The 13,201-nt window shown below is 38.6% G+C and overlaps 1 protein-coding gene across 3 annotated transcripts in view; it reads left to right on the top strand.

Moving 5' to 3' along the window:
- LOC122742274 (SLX4 interacting protein) overlaps positions 1-12,147 on the top strand; it is a 244,107-nt gene extending 231,960 nt beyond the window's left edge. For 2 of the 3 annotated variants that reach the window (XM_043986391.1, XM_043986390.1), the window contains one exon: positions 11,064-12,147. Coding sequence is in view for 1 of the 3 variants with exons in the window: in XM_043986390.1 (XP_043842325.1) it covers positions 11,064-11,119 (56 nt within the window). In the remaining 2 variants the exon portion in view is untranslated. The remainder of the gene's footprint in view (positions 1-11,063) is intronic. The other variant, XM_043986392.1, reaches the window with a different exon arrangement.
- Positions 12,148-13,201: the final 1,054 nt, after the last annotated feature.

The raw sequence follows: 13,201 nt of genomic DNA, 5'->3' as shown, positions 1-13,201 counted from the left end.
TGGATAAAGCACCGGCCCTGGATTCAGGAGGACCTGAGTTCAAATCCGGCCTCAGACACTTGACACTTACTAGCTGTGTGACCCTGGGCAAGTCACTTAACCCTCATTGCCCCACAAAACAATAACAACAAAAATAGTGATGGAAAAGTACTTTGATTTGACAGAATTATTCATCATGAAATATGTGCATATTGATAGAAAGAAACAGAGGGAGCTCCTTCCTGAACTATATAAAACCATGGCACTGCTAAAAACAACAAATATTTGTGTGTGGTTCTTTAGAAAACCCTAGATCCCAGTCATAGAAACGATGATATTAAAACTTTTAACCCTTGAAGTAATCTTAAATATTGGAAAATAAGCCGTACGTATTTTTTGCACATGTGAAAATCTTTGAGAATTCTTTAGAGAATAAGGATGTGAATCACTGCGCCACTAAGTCTCTAGAAAAAGAAAAAAAAACAACAAACACACTGTTGTCTCATATAGCAGTTCTTGGCATTTGTCACAGTTTAAACCATAGAGATGTCAGATATTGGCCAACAGTTTCCCCAAATGATTTGGAATCTATATCCTTTACATTACATTATTGTTTGTTTGTGGTTCACATTAATGTATGAAATATGTGGAGTAAGAGTCTCAAAGGACAAGTATATTGACTAGAGTCCTAGATTAAAGATTAAAATTATGTTAGGCCAGGCTGTCTGTTAAAGAGAAAAAATAATCCATTCAGAAGGTAATTGGAATCATTTTTATTTTATATAATGCTCAATATGATTGATTACATTTTAAACCTTTGTTTTTTGGAATAGGAAGACCAATCTTTCCATGGGACATCTAATTATTTTTCTGAGCATTCTTATGGTCTTCCGCTTCCTTATACATAGCAGAAATCACTCTAAAAGAAATGTAGGTTCAAATTTTTATTATGGGACAGCTAAGTGGCGCAGTGGATAAAGCACCGGCCCTGGATTCAGGAGGACCTGAATTCAAATCCAGCCTCAGACACTTGACACTTACTAGCTGTGTGATGACCCTGGGCAAGTCACTTAACCCTCATTGCCCTGCAAATTAATTAATTAATTAATTAATTAATTAATTTTTAAAAATCAAATTAATAGTAGTAGCAGCAGCAGCAGCAGTCCTTCTAATCATAATAGCCCCAGTAGACCTAGTAGTGCTAGTTGTAGTAGCATTATTGCCAAATGAATAAGTAAACCTGTAGTATAAAGTCTGGGTTATCAGCAAATAGTCTGTTGTCTGAATACAGAGAAGGAATTCTCCCTTGCCAACCTCCTCTTTGACCTTGTCTAAGTCACATAGCCTTGGTTTCTTTATCTCCACCTTTGTCAATCTCTCTCTCCTGCTTTCTGGAAAATGGGAATAGTATTTACTATATAAAAGTGTTGCAAGGCATAATAATTATTGTTTGTCAAGTTCTTTGAAGATGAAAAGTGCCGGTTGGTGATGGTGGTGGTATTTATTTTTCTTTGTACTGTACTAAGGATTACTACAGACATATTTGAAAATACTCTCTTTTAGACGATTGTTTTTTGAGTGGATAGTTATGTTCCTAATAGCAATAGCAAGAACTTTTTTGTTTTTCTAGACAAAGTGTAAACCAAATTTTAGTGTTCTGGGTTTGGTCCTATAGAAAGTTTCTTACCATCCACAAACTTGCAGAACATGGTGTTAAAGTCAATATATTTGGTCTTTAAATTCTACATGTGCAGCTTCTGTTCTGCCTCTTAATTTTATAGTCTATGTGAAGTTTACATTGTATATAACATGTACAGTTGAAAAGGTGTTTATATATTGACACTCTATGATGTCTTCCATGATTTCACTCTCTTTTAATGCTTTCTGGAATTGCTTTTAGGACATTTCAGGTTGTATTATTAACTCAGTCCTTGCCCCAGATGGTTGATGAACTGGCTTAATATTAGCTGAGCAGTGATTAAATTTGAGTTATACCTTGAAATATCCTGGGAGAAATTACAGAAAAACACTTTACACTAGAGAATAGAAGTGCTGGATGTGTGTATAAATACATCACATATATTAAATATATATATACATGCATACATATACATGTATGTATATATTAAAATTACAGATATATATTATGTGCTTGCTATAGAAAATCCTATAACAAATTCAGTGTATCATATATATACATATGCATATACAACATTCATTCTTTAAATCTAAAATTAACATGGCTCTACCTCCTGAAGTATAATTTTAATTCTTTCATAGCTCAGTGATGAATAAATAGGACTAATTCTTAGCACAGAAGAATATCTGAAGGTTTGAAATCTACTTGATTCTATAAATCCTCATTTAGGATTTATATTCATTCAGGATATATGAGGAAAGAAGAGTTGCTTCCAGATTTAGGAAAGAGATATATATGACTTCATTTTCTAGATTTTAAATTTAGCATATCCCTTGATATATTTGTGAACAGTAAAGCAGAATCTGAGAGAAATCATGTCATTATACAGATAGAAATATTCTGATTCTAAAATCTTTTTTTCTGTTATAGAGAGAAAAAAATTGAAACAAAGATTAAGAACATAAATTACAAATAGATAAGAATACCATGGAAATTTCTATTGACTCATTCACTTCAGACAGAGGACAAGAAGAATAAATACCAAGTTTCATCCGTTTCTCATTTTGAAGCAAAATGTTGACATATAAGACAACCAAAAGATTGCCTAAATACAAATGAGAAGCAACTTGGAACTTCCTGTTAGAGAACTGGAAAATATTAATGAAACAGCCGGCAAGATACTAGCTTCCAGCAAAAACCTCCACTGCCAGTGGAGCAGTTAAAGACAAGCCTTCTAAGTGGAAAGCCTCTACGTAGCAGTGAGTCAGCATAGCCAGGTCCAAAACAAAGTAAAAAATACATATACATATACATATACATATACATATACATATACATATACATATACATACGTATACTTATGTGTGTTTATATATTTTAAGGATTAAATTACAATGCCATCAAAATATCCACAGTGCTGAGGAAACACTAAAGTTCTGGAAGAAAGTACCTTTTGGAAATTACCAATTAATCCTAGGAGAAATAACTGAACACGGCAGTGCTGCCGATTTTATGCCAATTGTAGATTGGTCCTACTAGCTTGTTTTTGAAACAAGACTTGACAAAAGCAACATGAGATGAAGAGTTGAATGTTTGAGGAAAACTTTCCCTTAAGAAAAATAATCTAGGACAGGTAAGTCAAATCAGCTCAACCACAGACAGTGAAATGTTATTTATAATATTTATATCCACAGGTAGAAAAATGGATTGTAGACATTCAGAGAAGGAAAAGATAGATATAGACCTAGAAAGGTAAAAAGGGTTAAAAAAAAGTCTTAATTTATTAACTAGGGATATATGATCATTACTAATGAGACCATTAGTATGTTTGACAGACACGTACATGCACAATATAAGTGAAGACTGTTTTGTTTTTAAGGAAATATGGTGGCAGATTTATAATCAAATGAGTATTGTCCTTCAAAGTAGTCATGTTTGGAATATATACTTATTCCAATTGAGTCTAATCTAACAAACATTTATTAAGTATTCATTATGTGTCAGGCACCAGTGATATTAAGATAGAAAATGTAAACAGTCCATGTCCTCAAAGAGCTTATATTCCAATTGTAATGTTGAGTAATTGGTCCTCCAATTGATGTAATCACAGAAAGTAAAAAATAGAAAACAAAGGTAATGAGGTATTAATATGCTGAAAGTGTCTAAATTCTCATATCTTTAGGAAATGTGAAAAAAAACCAACAGTTTTCCTGATTGAGTTGGAAAGGGAGTTTGGCATTGGCTAGGAGAAGACTGGCCAAGACCCTTTGAAAAGCCAAGTTTGCTAATCCTAGAGACATTTGAGGCAGGGAGGAGCTTTGTGGAGCATAATTCCTGGACCTCTGCCAGAGGGCAGTAAGGAGGAAGTGATTCCTCTCTCTTCTCCTCTTCTCCCCCCCATTAGCCATGGCATCTTACACTGGAGCTACCAACCCAGTGGGAGCAGCTGCATCCAGGAGGGAGCAAAGAAAGAGTCAGGGCCAGAAGAAACTTCCAGAAGCATGACCTCTGGCAACTTAAAGGAGAACCAACTATTTATTCCAGGAAGCATTAGCCCCAGGCAGTTAGAAGGCAAGCTGAGACTAAGAGCTGACCCTGGGAGCATAGCTCAGTTACCTGCCCAGCAGAGTCGTGACACCCAGAGGAGAACATGGAATGTACCAGGAAAAGGGAAAGGACCTCTGAACTGTAGTAGAGGAAGGGTTTCCAATGTATTTGTAGTCCTAAGGCTTTGCCCATTCTTTCCATGGAAATTGTATATATTTGTGAGAGAAATGTACCCTAGGTTAATGAGTGTCATAGCTATTGTTCTTACAGTGTCATCTTTGTACCTATCTTTGCTTTGAGTTAATTCTAATAGCTTATGTTAAAGATAGGCTTGTTGCAGACTGATGAGCAAGGCAAGGCAATACATTTATTAAGCACTTACTATATCCCTGGTACTGTGCCAAGCACTGGGGATGCAAATATAAGCAAAAAAGAAAATGGGGGGGGCAGCTAGGTGGCACAGTGAATAGAGCACTGGCCCTGGATTCAGGAGGACCTGAGTTCAAATCCAGCCTCAGACAGTTAACACTTACTAGCTGTGTGACCCTGGGCAAGTCACTTAACCCCAATTGCCTCACCAAAAAAAAAAAAGAAAGAAAAAGAAAATGGAAAAATGAACTTTCCAAAAATGGAAAATCAATGTTGGAAGTATTGGACAGTCTACATGAAGCTGTGGATTTGGATCAACCATTCTGGGAATCAGTGTGGCATTATGCAAAAAAAATTAATGAACTGATCAATAAGCATTAAGTACCTCCTGTATTCCTGATGTTAAAGGATGAGGATACAAAAAGAGGCAAAAGACAGTCCCTGCCTTCTAGAAGCTTACAGTCTAATGGAGAAATAACATGCACATAAATATATACAAAATAAAAGAAAGAGGAAGGCACTAGCATTAGGAGGAATCGAGGAAGGCTTCCAGTGAAAAATGTGATTTTTAGTTGGAAATTAAAGAAAACCAAGGAGGTCAGTAGGCTGACCACCAAAGGGAGAGCATTCCAAGCATAGAGGATAGCTAGAGAAAATACCTGGAGCTGAGAGATGGAGTGTCATGTTTGTGGAACAGTCAGGAGGCCAGTATCACTAGATTGGAGTGTTAGGATATAAGAAGACTAGAGGGACAGCTGGGTAGCACAGTGGATAAAGCACTGGCCCTGAATCCAGGAAGACCTGAGTTCAAATCCAGCCTCAAACATTTGACACTTAACTAGCTGTGTGATCCTGAGCAAGTCTCTTATCCCTTGTTGCCCCTCAAAAGGAAAAAAAAGAAAATTTTAAATAAATAAAAAAGAAGGCTAGAAAGGTAGAAGGGGACTAAGTTATAAAGGGTTTTGCATGCCAAGCAGAAGATTTTGTATTTGATTCTGGAGGTAATAAGAAGCCACTGGAGTTTATTGAGGAAAGGGCACTTTCAGAAAATCACTTTAGTGTTGAATGGAGGATGGATTAGAGTGGAGAGAGATATAAGGCAGGCAGACCCACCAGCACGCTATTGGAATAATCCAGGTGTGAGTTAATGGAGGACTACACTATAATGAGACAGTGTCACAGAAGAGAAGGGGGCATAGTTGAGAATGTTGCAAAGGTAAAATCAATAGGCCTTGGCAACAGCTTGGATATGGGAGGGTGAGAAATAGTGAGGAGTTTAATATAATTCCTAGGTTGAGAGCTTGAGGCACTGGAAGGATAGTGTAGCCCTCTACAATAATAGATAAGGTAGGATGGGAGGAGGGTTTAGGGGGAATTATAATGAGTTCCATTTTGGACATATTGAGTGTAAGATGTCTACTGGATATCCAGTGAATAAAATGCCCACCATACCTCTAGATTCAGACATTTCATTGTTAAGTTTATATCCTACTGAGGTCAAAGGTATAAAGTTCCTACATAGGCCAAACTAAAATAACACTTTTGATAGTATCCAAGAATTGAAAATAAAATAGTTATCTATCTCTTAGGAAATGGCTAAACAAAGGGTGGTGCATGCTTGTAATGCTCCCTTACTCCTCAGTAAGAAATTATAGAGATGAAAGATACAGAAAATCATGGGAAGATTTAGATCAGCTAAAGGGAGGATGATTAAAAACTTTCAGTCATCAATTACCTAATGAAGTAAGCAGAGCCAGTAATGCAATATATAGTGACAGCATAAGTATAAATGGAAAGAACAATAGCAACAAATACAGCTGAATGCTTTGTAATTATAATGAGCAAGGTTGGCCATAAATTCCGCTGGCTCCCTATCACATCCAAGATCAAATATGAAATCCTCCATTTGGCATTGAAATCCCTTCATAACCTCATTCTGGTTCCTCTCCTTTCCAGTCTTCTGCACCTTACTTCCCACCATGGACTGTTCTATCCATTGACACTAGTCTCCTTGCTGATCCTTGAAGACACTTGATCTCCAGACCCCCATACCCCAAGCACTTTCACTGCCTTCTCATCTCTGCTCTTAGCTTCCTTCAAGTCACAACTCTAAAATCCCATCTTTTATGAGAAGCCTTTCTTAAGCCCCCTTTTTGTGAATTGGATTGAAGTGAAGCAGAGTTGCACAAAGTCATCAACCTCACTCTATCTTCCAGAATCATCGAAGTCCAGTGGCAAGACAAAAGTCAGGATGACTGGTAATGGCCCAGGGTGCAGTGGATAACCTTGGTGTCTTTCATGTCTGACCAAGTTCTGAGCATTCCACAGTGCTATCATCTTCATGGACATTAGGAGAAATTGTTCTCATCCACCCATTCCACAGGGGAGGTCTTCACAAACTTGGGGTAAACTCACCAGTAGGTCCAAACCCTCAACCTGGTTTAGCCCGTCTACTAAGATGGTTTTACTAGAGTATGGACACTGTGCATGCTGCAGTTTCTTGTAGCCACAGGTAAGAGTTGCGTGACAGGTGGACACCAAAGGTGGATGCGCAGCCCTGAAAAGGGTCAGAAACCCTCACACCAGAAGTTCTTTGACCTCTCTGAACACCCCCTTCACCCCTTACTGTAATTCCTTTCTTGAAATAATATGGATTATCTCTGGTGTACCCTGTATAAATTTTCTTTGCACATAGTTGTTTGCTTGTCATCTCATTAGACTCTCATTAGTTCCCTGAGAGTTGAGACCTGTCTTTTGCTTTCCTTTGTTTGCCAGCACTTAGCACAGGGGCATCAGCCTGGAACATAATAGGTGCTAATAAATGCTTATTGACTGAGGAAGAGAGAAGAAAATGTATGTTCCTTCTCTACTTTGCACAAGTGGGAAACTGTGAGTGTGGAACATTAAATACACTGTCAGATTCAATTGACACATTGGTTAGGTTCACTGAATTAACTTTTTCCTCTTTTTTATTATGAAAAGGAAGTAAGAAAACAAGCATTTATTAAGTGTCAATTACATAGCAGTCATGGTGCTAAATATCTTACAAATATTATCTTATTTGATCCCAAGGCAGACAGAGGTTAAATGGCTGGCCCAGTACCTGTGTGCCAGGCACTGAACTAAGCACTGGGGATATTAAAAGGGGCATAGGACAGAGCCCTCAATGTAATGGGGGAGACAACAGTCAAACAAAGATGTACAGACAAGCTATACACCAAATAGAGGAGTGAATTAGCAGAGGAATGGGATGTGGGAAGGCTTTCTGTGGAAGAGGGGGTTTTAGCTGGGATCTCAAGGAAGCCAGGGAAGATAGAAGGTGGAGATGAGGAGGAAGAGCTTTCCAGGCATGGAGGATGCCCAGAAAAAACACGTGAACTCAAGGGATGGTTGTGTCTTCTTTGAGGAACCAAAAGAAAGCCAATGTCACTAGATTGAAGAAGATCGGAAAGGTAGGAGGAAGCTGTGAAATGATTTGAGAGCCAGAGGATTTTGTATTTGATCCTTGAGGCAACAGAGACCAACAGAGTTTATTGGGGTGGGGGAAGTTGACATAACCAGACCCATATTTGAGAGAAATCACTTTAGCGACTGAATAGAGGGTGGATTGGAGCTGGGGTGAACTTGAGGCAGGCAGACATGCACAGTAGGCTACTGCAGTAATCAAGGCATGAAGTGATTAGGGGCCTGAAGAGTGGTAGCAATGTCAAAGGAGAGAAGGGGATGAATTCAAGAGATGTCGCAAAGGTAAAGTGGACAGGACTTGACAACATCTTGGACATGGTGGGGTGAGAGATAGTGAGGAATCCAAGATGATTCCTAGGTTGCAAGCCTGAGGGATGGGAAGATGGTATTGTCCTCCACAGTAATAGGGAGACTGTAGGGGGCAAGATAATGAGTTCTGTTTTTGACATATTGAACATCTAGTTTGAGACTGGAAATTTGAGATTGGAGATGGTAATTAAATCCATGGGAGCTGATGAGATCATTCCATGAAGTAGTGTAGAAGATAAAGAGAAGACCCAGGACAGAATGCTGAGTGATCTAGAGGAAAATCCAGCAAAGGAGACAGAGAAGGAAGGAGCAGTCACATAGGTGGGAGAACCAGGAGAGCATAGTGTCCTCCAAACTGTGAGAGAAGAGAGCATCTAGGAGTTATCAACAGTGTCAGAGGCTGCAGAGAGCTCAAGAAGACTGAGGATTGAGAAAAGGCATTGGTCACCCAGCTACTCACACACCTGCGTGAGGCTAGATTTAAACTCCTTTATCTTCCTGACTCCAGGCCTACTAAGTGCCTGCCAAAAGGGATATGATACTTGATTATAACAGTGTGGATATCTAGAGCATACAGTGAAGATGGACCCTGGGCTAGGTCCAGGGTTTAAAAGGTGGAAGGGACGGGGCTGGATTACCTGTGGGAAATTGCAGAGCTCTTGTATTGACCTCCTACTTTCACCTGAAAGCAAAGGTCCCTCTTTTCAATGATGCTTATTGGTGTTGCCATTAGGCAGTATGTAAACAATTCAGTCTAATAAACATGTATTAAGTACCTACCAGGCACTGTGCTAAGCAGCAGGGATACAGAAAGAAACAGACATGGCTGTCCTCACAGAGCTTACACTCTAGAGGAAGAGCCAGCATGCAAACAAATACATACAAAGCAAGCTGCGTACAGGATACATACTAAATAATCCACAGGACGTCACTGTTTGCACGTTGCCTCCTCCATTCAAATGGACTGTGTGTTGGCCTTTTTTTTATTCCCAGTGTTCAAGCGAAAGGCCAGTCATGAGTATTTAATAACAGATATATCATAGGTGACAAGTAGAATTATATGAAAGGCTCTATGACATACGGGACAATGGCTCGACCGTAGAGTCCCTATTGGTCACATACTGACCACCTGTCTCTTACCTCTGAGTCCCCCAGGCAAGTCTTTAAAGCAGTAATTTGCAGAGCAGTCACCAGTCTCTGTTGATAGTAGTACCTTTCCTTGACTTCCCTACAACACTGTTTAACAAAAGTAGAGCATGGTCTGAGACCTCCATAATCTGGTCCAATTAGTATAAAGTAGTTGATGAACTTCCAAAGCAAACCTTTAACCATCCCTTATCTCCACCCTCAGCCCTAAAAAAAAAACAACCGCTGGACTTTTATTTATTATTAGGGATTGAGAATTTATAGTAGGTTGGAACTGGGGAGAAAAAAGGAACCATGATAACAAGTTCTTTCAGTAGGTTCTCTCCAGTCACCATAATGACTTTTCAAGCCTCTAGAAGAGGTAAGATAGCAGGGCTGAGGGTGCCTCTGAGGGCTGGCTCCCATATCTGGGGATCACTTTTAGCCCAGCCCTAGTCATGGTAGTAGTACACTCCTTGTGCTTAAACATTCTCCTACCTGGCTGCAAACACAGTCTCAACCTAAAGGAGGCAGCATGAGATAAACAAAAGAGCATTAGCTCGGGCATTAGAGGTCCTGGGTTCAAAATCTACTTAACTGAGGCTTAATACCTATGTGAATGTGAGAATCATTGACCCTCCCTTGGGCTCAGTTCACACATGACAGTCCATGATCTATGAACTGGGATTGGCTGGCTGGAAAGTCTTTTCCCTAGTTCAGCTCCCAGCTTCTCCCACAAGTTCTCTTCAGTCCTGTCTCACTCAATAGCCAACAGTCCCTACAGTGGGTGGTGGGGCTACAGAGACAAAAATGAAATGACCCTTTCATTGTCATTTCAAGGAGCAAATTCTATGAGGGAAAACAACAGGTACATTTATTAATAGAGAAAAAGTAAATTAGAAAGAAATGGAGAGAGGAGAGAAACTAGCAGCTGAAGGAATCAGAAAAGGTCTCTTTTGAGAAGGGACCCTTTATAGCTGAACTTTGAAAGAAGCTAAAGATTCTAAAGGGTGGTGATGGAGAAGGAAGGAACCAAGCATTCATTAAGCACCTACTATGTGTTAGGCACTATGCTAAACGTTTTACAAATAATCTCCCATTTTACCCTCACAACAGCCCTAGGAGATGGGTTCTATTATGATCTCCAATTTACAGTCAATGAAACTGAGGCAAAAAGAAGTTAAATGACCTTCCCAGGGTTACACAGGTAGTAAATGTATGTGGTTGAATTTGAACTCAGGCCTTCCTGACTCTAGGCCCTGCACTCCACCCGCCATGCCACCCAGCTGCCTGATGAGGCAAGAATACATTACAGGGGGCAGCTAGGTGGCTCGGTGGATAGAGCACCGGCCCTGGAGTCAGGAGGACCTGAGTTCAAATCTGGCCTCAACACTTAACACTTACTAGCTGTGTGACCCTGGGTAAGTCACTTAACCCCAATTGCCTCACCCCCCCCCCAAAAAAAGAATACATTACAGGTATGTGAGACAGGTTGTACAGGTGCATGGAGACAAGTGTTGAGCATGAGGAACAGCAAGGTTCCCAGTTTAGTTAAAGTGTAAAGTAGGCAGAGGAGCCATATTGTGAAATGTTTTAAATGCTAAACACAGGAGTTTTTATTTGATCCTAGAGGCAGTGTGTGGAGGATCATTTGAGCAAAGGAGCAATATCAGACCTGTGCATTAGGAATATCATGTTGGCAGCCATGAGTTCAACTGTATGCTCACACGGAAGGAAAGAAAGAGTGGAACAGAAGGTCATTGAAGAGCCAAGTGGAGGATAGAGGCAAACTGAAGTCATCATTTAAGAAATAGAATACTCTAATATTGTTCTCTGTCACCTCAAACAGAGGAATCATGAATCTGAGTGCTGTCTGATTTGGGGATGCTGTAAATTGTACACATATACATTCAGACAGAATAAAATGCCAATCGTGAACTAACAATGGCAGGGTCAGTGGAAGGGTATAAATAATAACCAAGACATTTCACCTTTCATATTTTGTTCACCTTTTGAGATCTATTATTATGTCAACCATGAAAGAGACTTGAACCAATGAAGACATTCCAAAGCCTGTTTATTAGATTACTCCTGAAAGCATGATCCCAGATCCAGTAAGAAAATAAGTCATTTTTAAGTGATTCTAAAACAAGAGAGAGCTATGCCAACGTTGCTAACTTACCTTGAACCCAAGAAGATTCCTGATCAAGAACCAGAAAAGAAACTTTTTTTATTTCAGAAAAGGGAGAAGAAAGGAGTAAATGATTTTTAAAAGCTATCAAAAACCTAGGTTTGGAAGTTAAAAAAACAAGTTTTCTACTTTCTGTGATAGTTTTAAAAAAAAAAAAGCCCTGTATTCTCTTAAATTGGGGGGTATGGTTTTTGAAACCACATAGTTAATTACTGTAAAAAACAATTGAAATATTGACACTGAGTCTTAGGTAATGAATTAAATATGCCTTCTCACCACTTGTGTATCATGAATTAAAACATGAAGTACACGGAGATAATTGTCTTTGACTATTTTGCTATCACATGTGTTTAAGGAATTCTGCCTTTAAGCATTCTCTCTCCAGATGTCTGAAATACATATGGATCTTTCATTTCATTAAAACTAATGAGTGGTTATATGATCTTTCTGTAGTACAAAGGGAAAAAATAGATGGAAGGTGTTTTGTATGTATAGGTTATGTGTCAATTTCAAATTAAAAACTGTGAAGAATTGATAAAAGATGTTAATATTTTAACATCTCAGAATCTGATGCAAGCAATTGCTAAGAACTTATCATGTTCAATCAATACAAAAAGATTTTTCAATAAATTGTTAATGTTTGAAACTTTGAAATACCTGAATTTTATTTAATGCTGTAGCTGATAGGCAAGTAACAATCAATCAATAAACACCCACTCTATGTCAGGGATACAAAAAGAGACAAAAGGCAGTCCCTGCCTTCAAGGAGCTTATAGTCTAATGGGGAGACAAAATGCAAGCAAATATATACAAAGAAAGCTATATAAAAGATAAATAAGAAAGAATTAACAGAGGGAAAGCACTAGAATTAAGAGAGGTCAGGGAAGGTTCCACCAAACGATCATGCCAATGTTTTATATGGTGATTTTAAAAGCTAACTTTTGGCTTTTATGGCCATAAATTACAAATGTCTAAAAAGTATTTACATTATTTCCTCAAATATTTCTATGATGCTAAAGATCACCTAAATATATGTCTATATTGTAAATTGTAGAGGATCTGATGTTCCCCACCCCCAAGTACTGAACGTTTTTCACTTAAAGTTTTTATTTATTTTGGAATAAAAAGGCATTTGGAAAATTTGCTTATGATTTCCTCCCACCCCCCCCAAAAAAAAGTTCAAAATTACTAAAAATACATCATACAGTTCGGTACTGCTGCTCCCTGAATCAAAAAATAGCACTTTAAAAAAATCTCACTTTTTAGTAACTTCAGGAGTTATAATACATATACTGTAGGCCAAGAACAAACCCTCCAAACCTGAAACATTTTAGAAAGAATTTTATTAAGTCATTTCAGCAAAGGAAGGAGAAAAAAGGCTGTGTGTGTGTGTGTGTGTGTGTGTGTGTGTGTGTGTGTGTGTGTGTGATATGTATATGGCTTACTTGACAAAGATAAAAAAGATTTTAAAAAGAGGACAAAAGATAAAGGAAATGTTCACTTCTGAGAGGAGCTTGGAAGAGGGTAAGAGTGTTAGGAGACTATCTTCTGAGCCTGACTCTTCTGTTTTCTCTGGG

Source organism: Dromiciops gliroides, chromosome 2 (genome assembly GCF_019393635.1).
Source record: "Dromiciops gliroides isolate mDroGli1 chromosome 2, mDroGli1.pri, whole genome shotgun sequence".
In the NCBI taxonomy this organism is placed as follows: Eukaryota; Metazoa; Chordata; class Mammalia; order Microbiotheria; family Microbiotheriidae; genus Dromiciops; species Dromiciops gliroides.
This window is presented reverse-complemented; position numbering and strand designations above follow the sequence as displayed.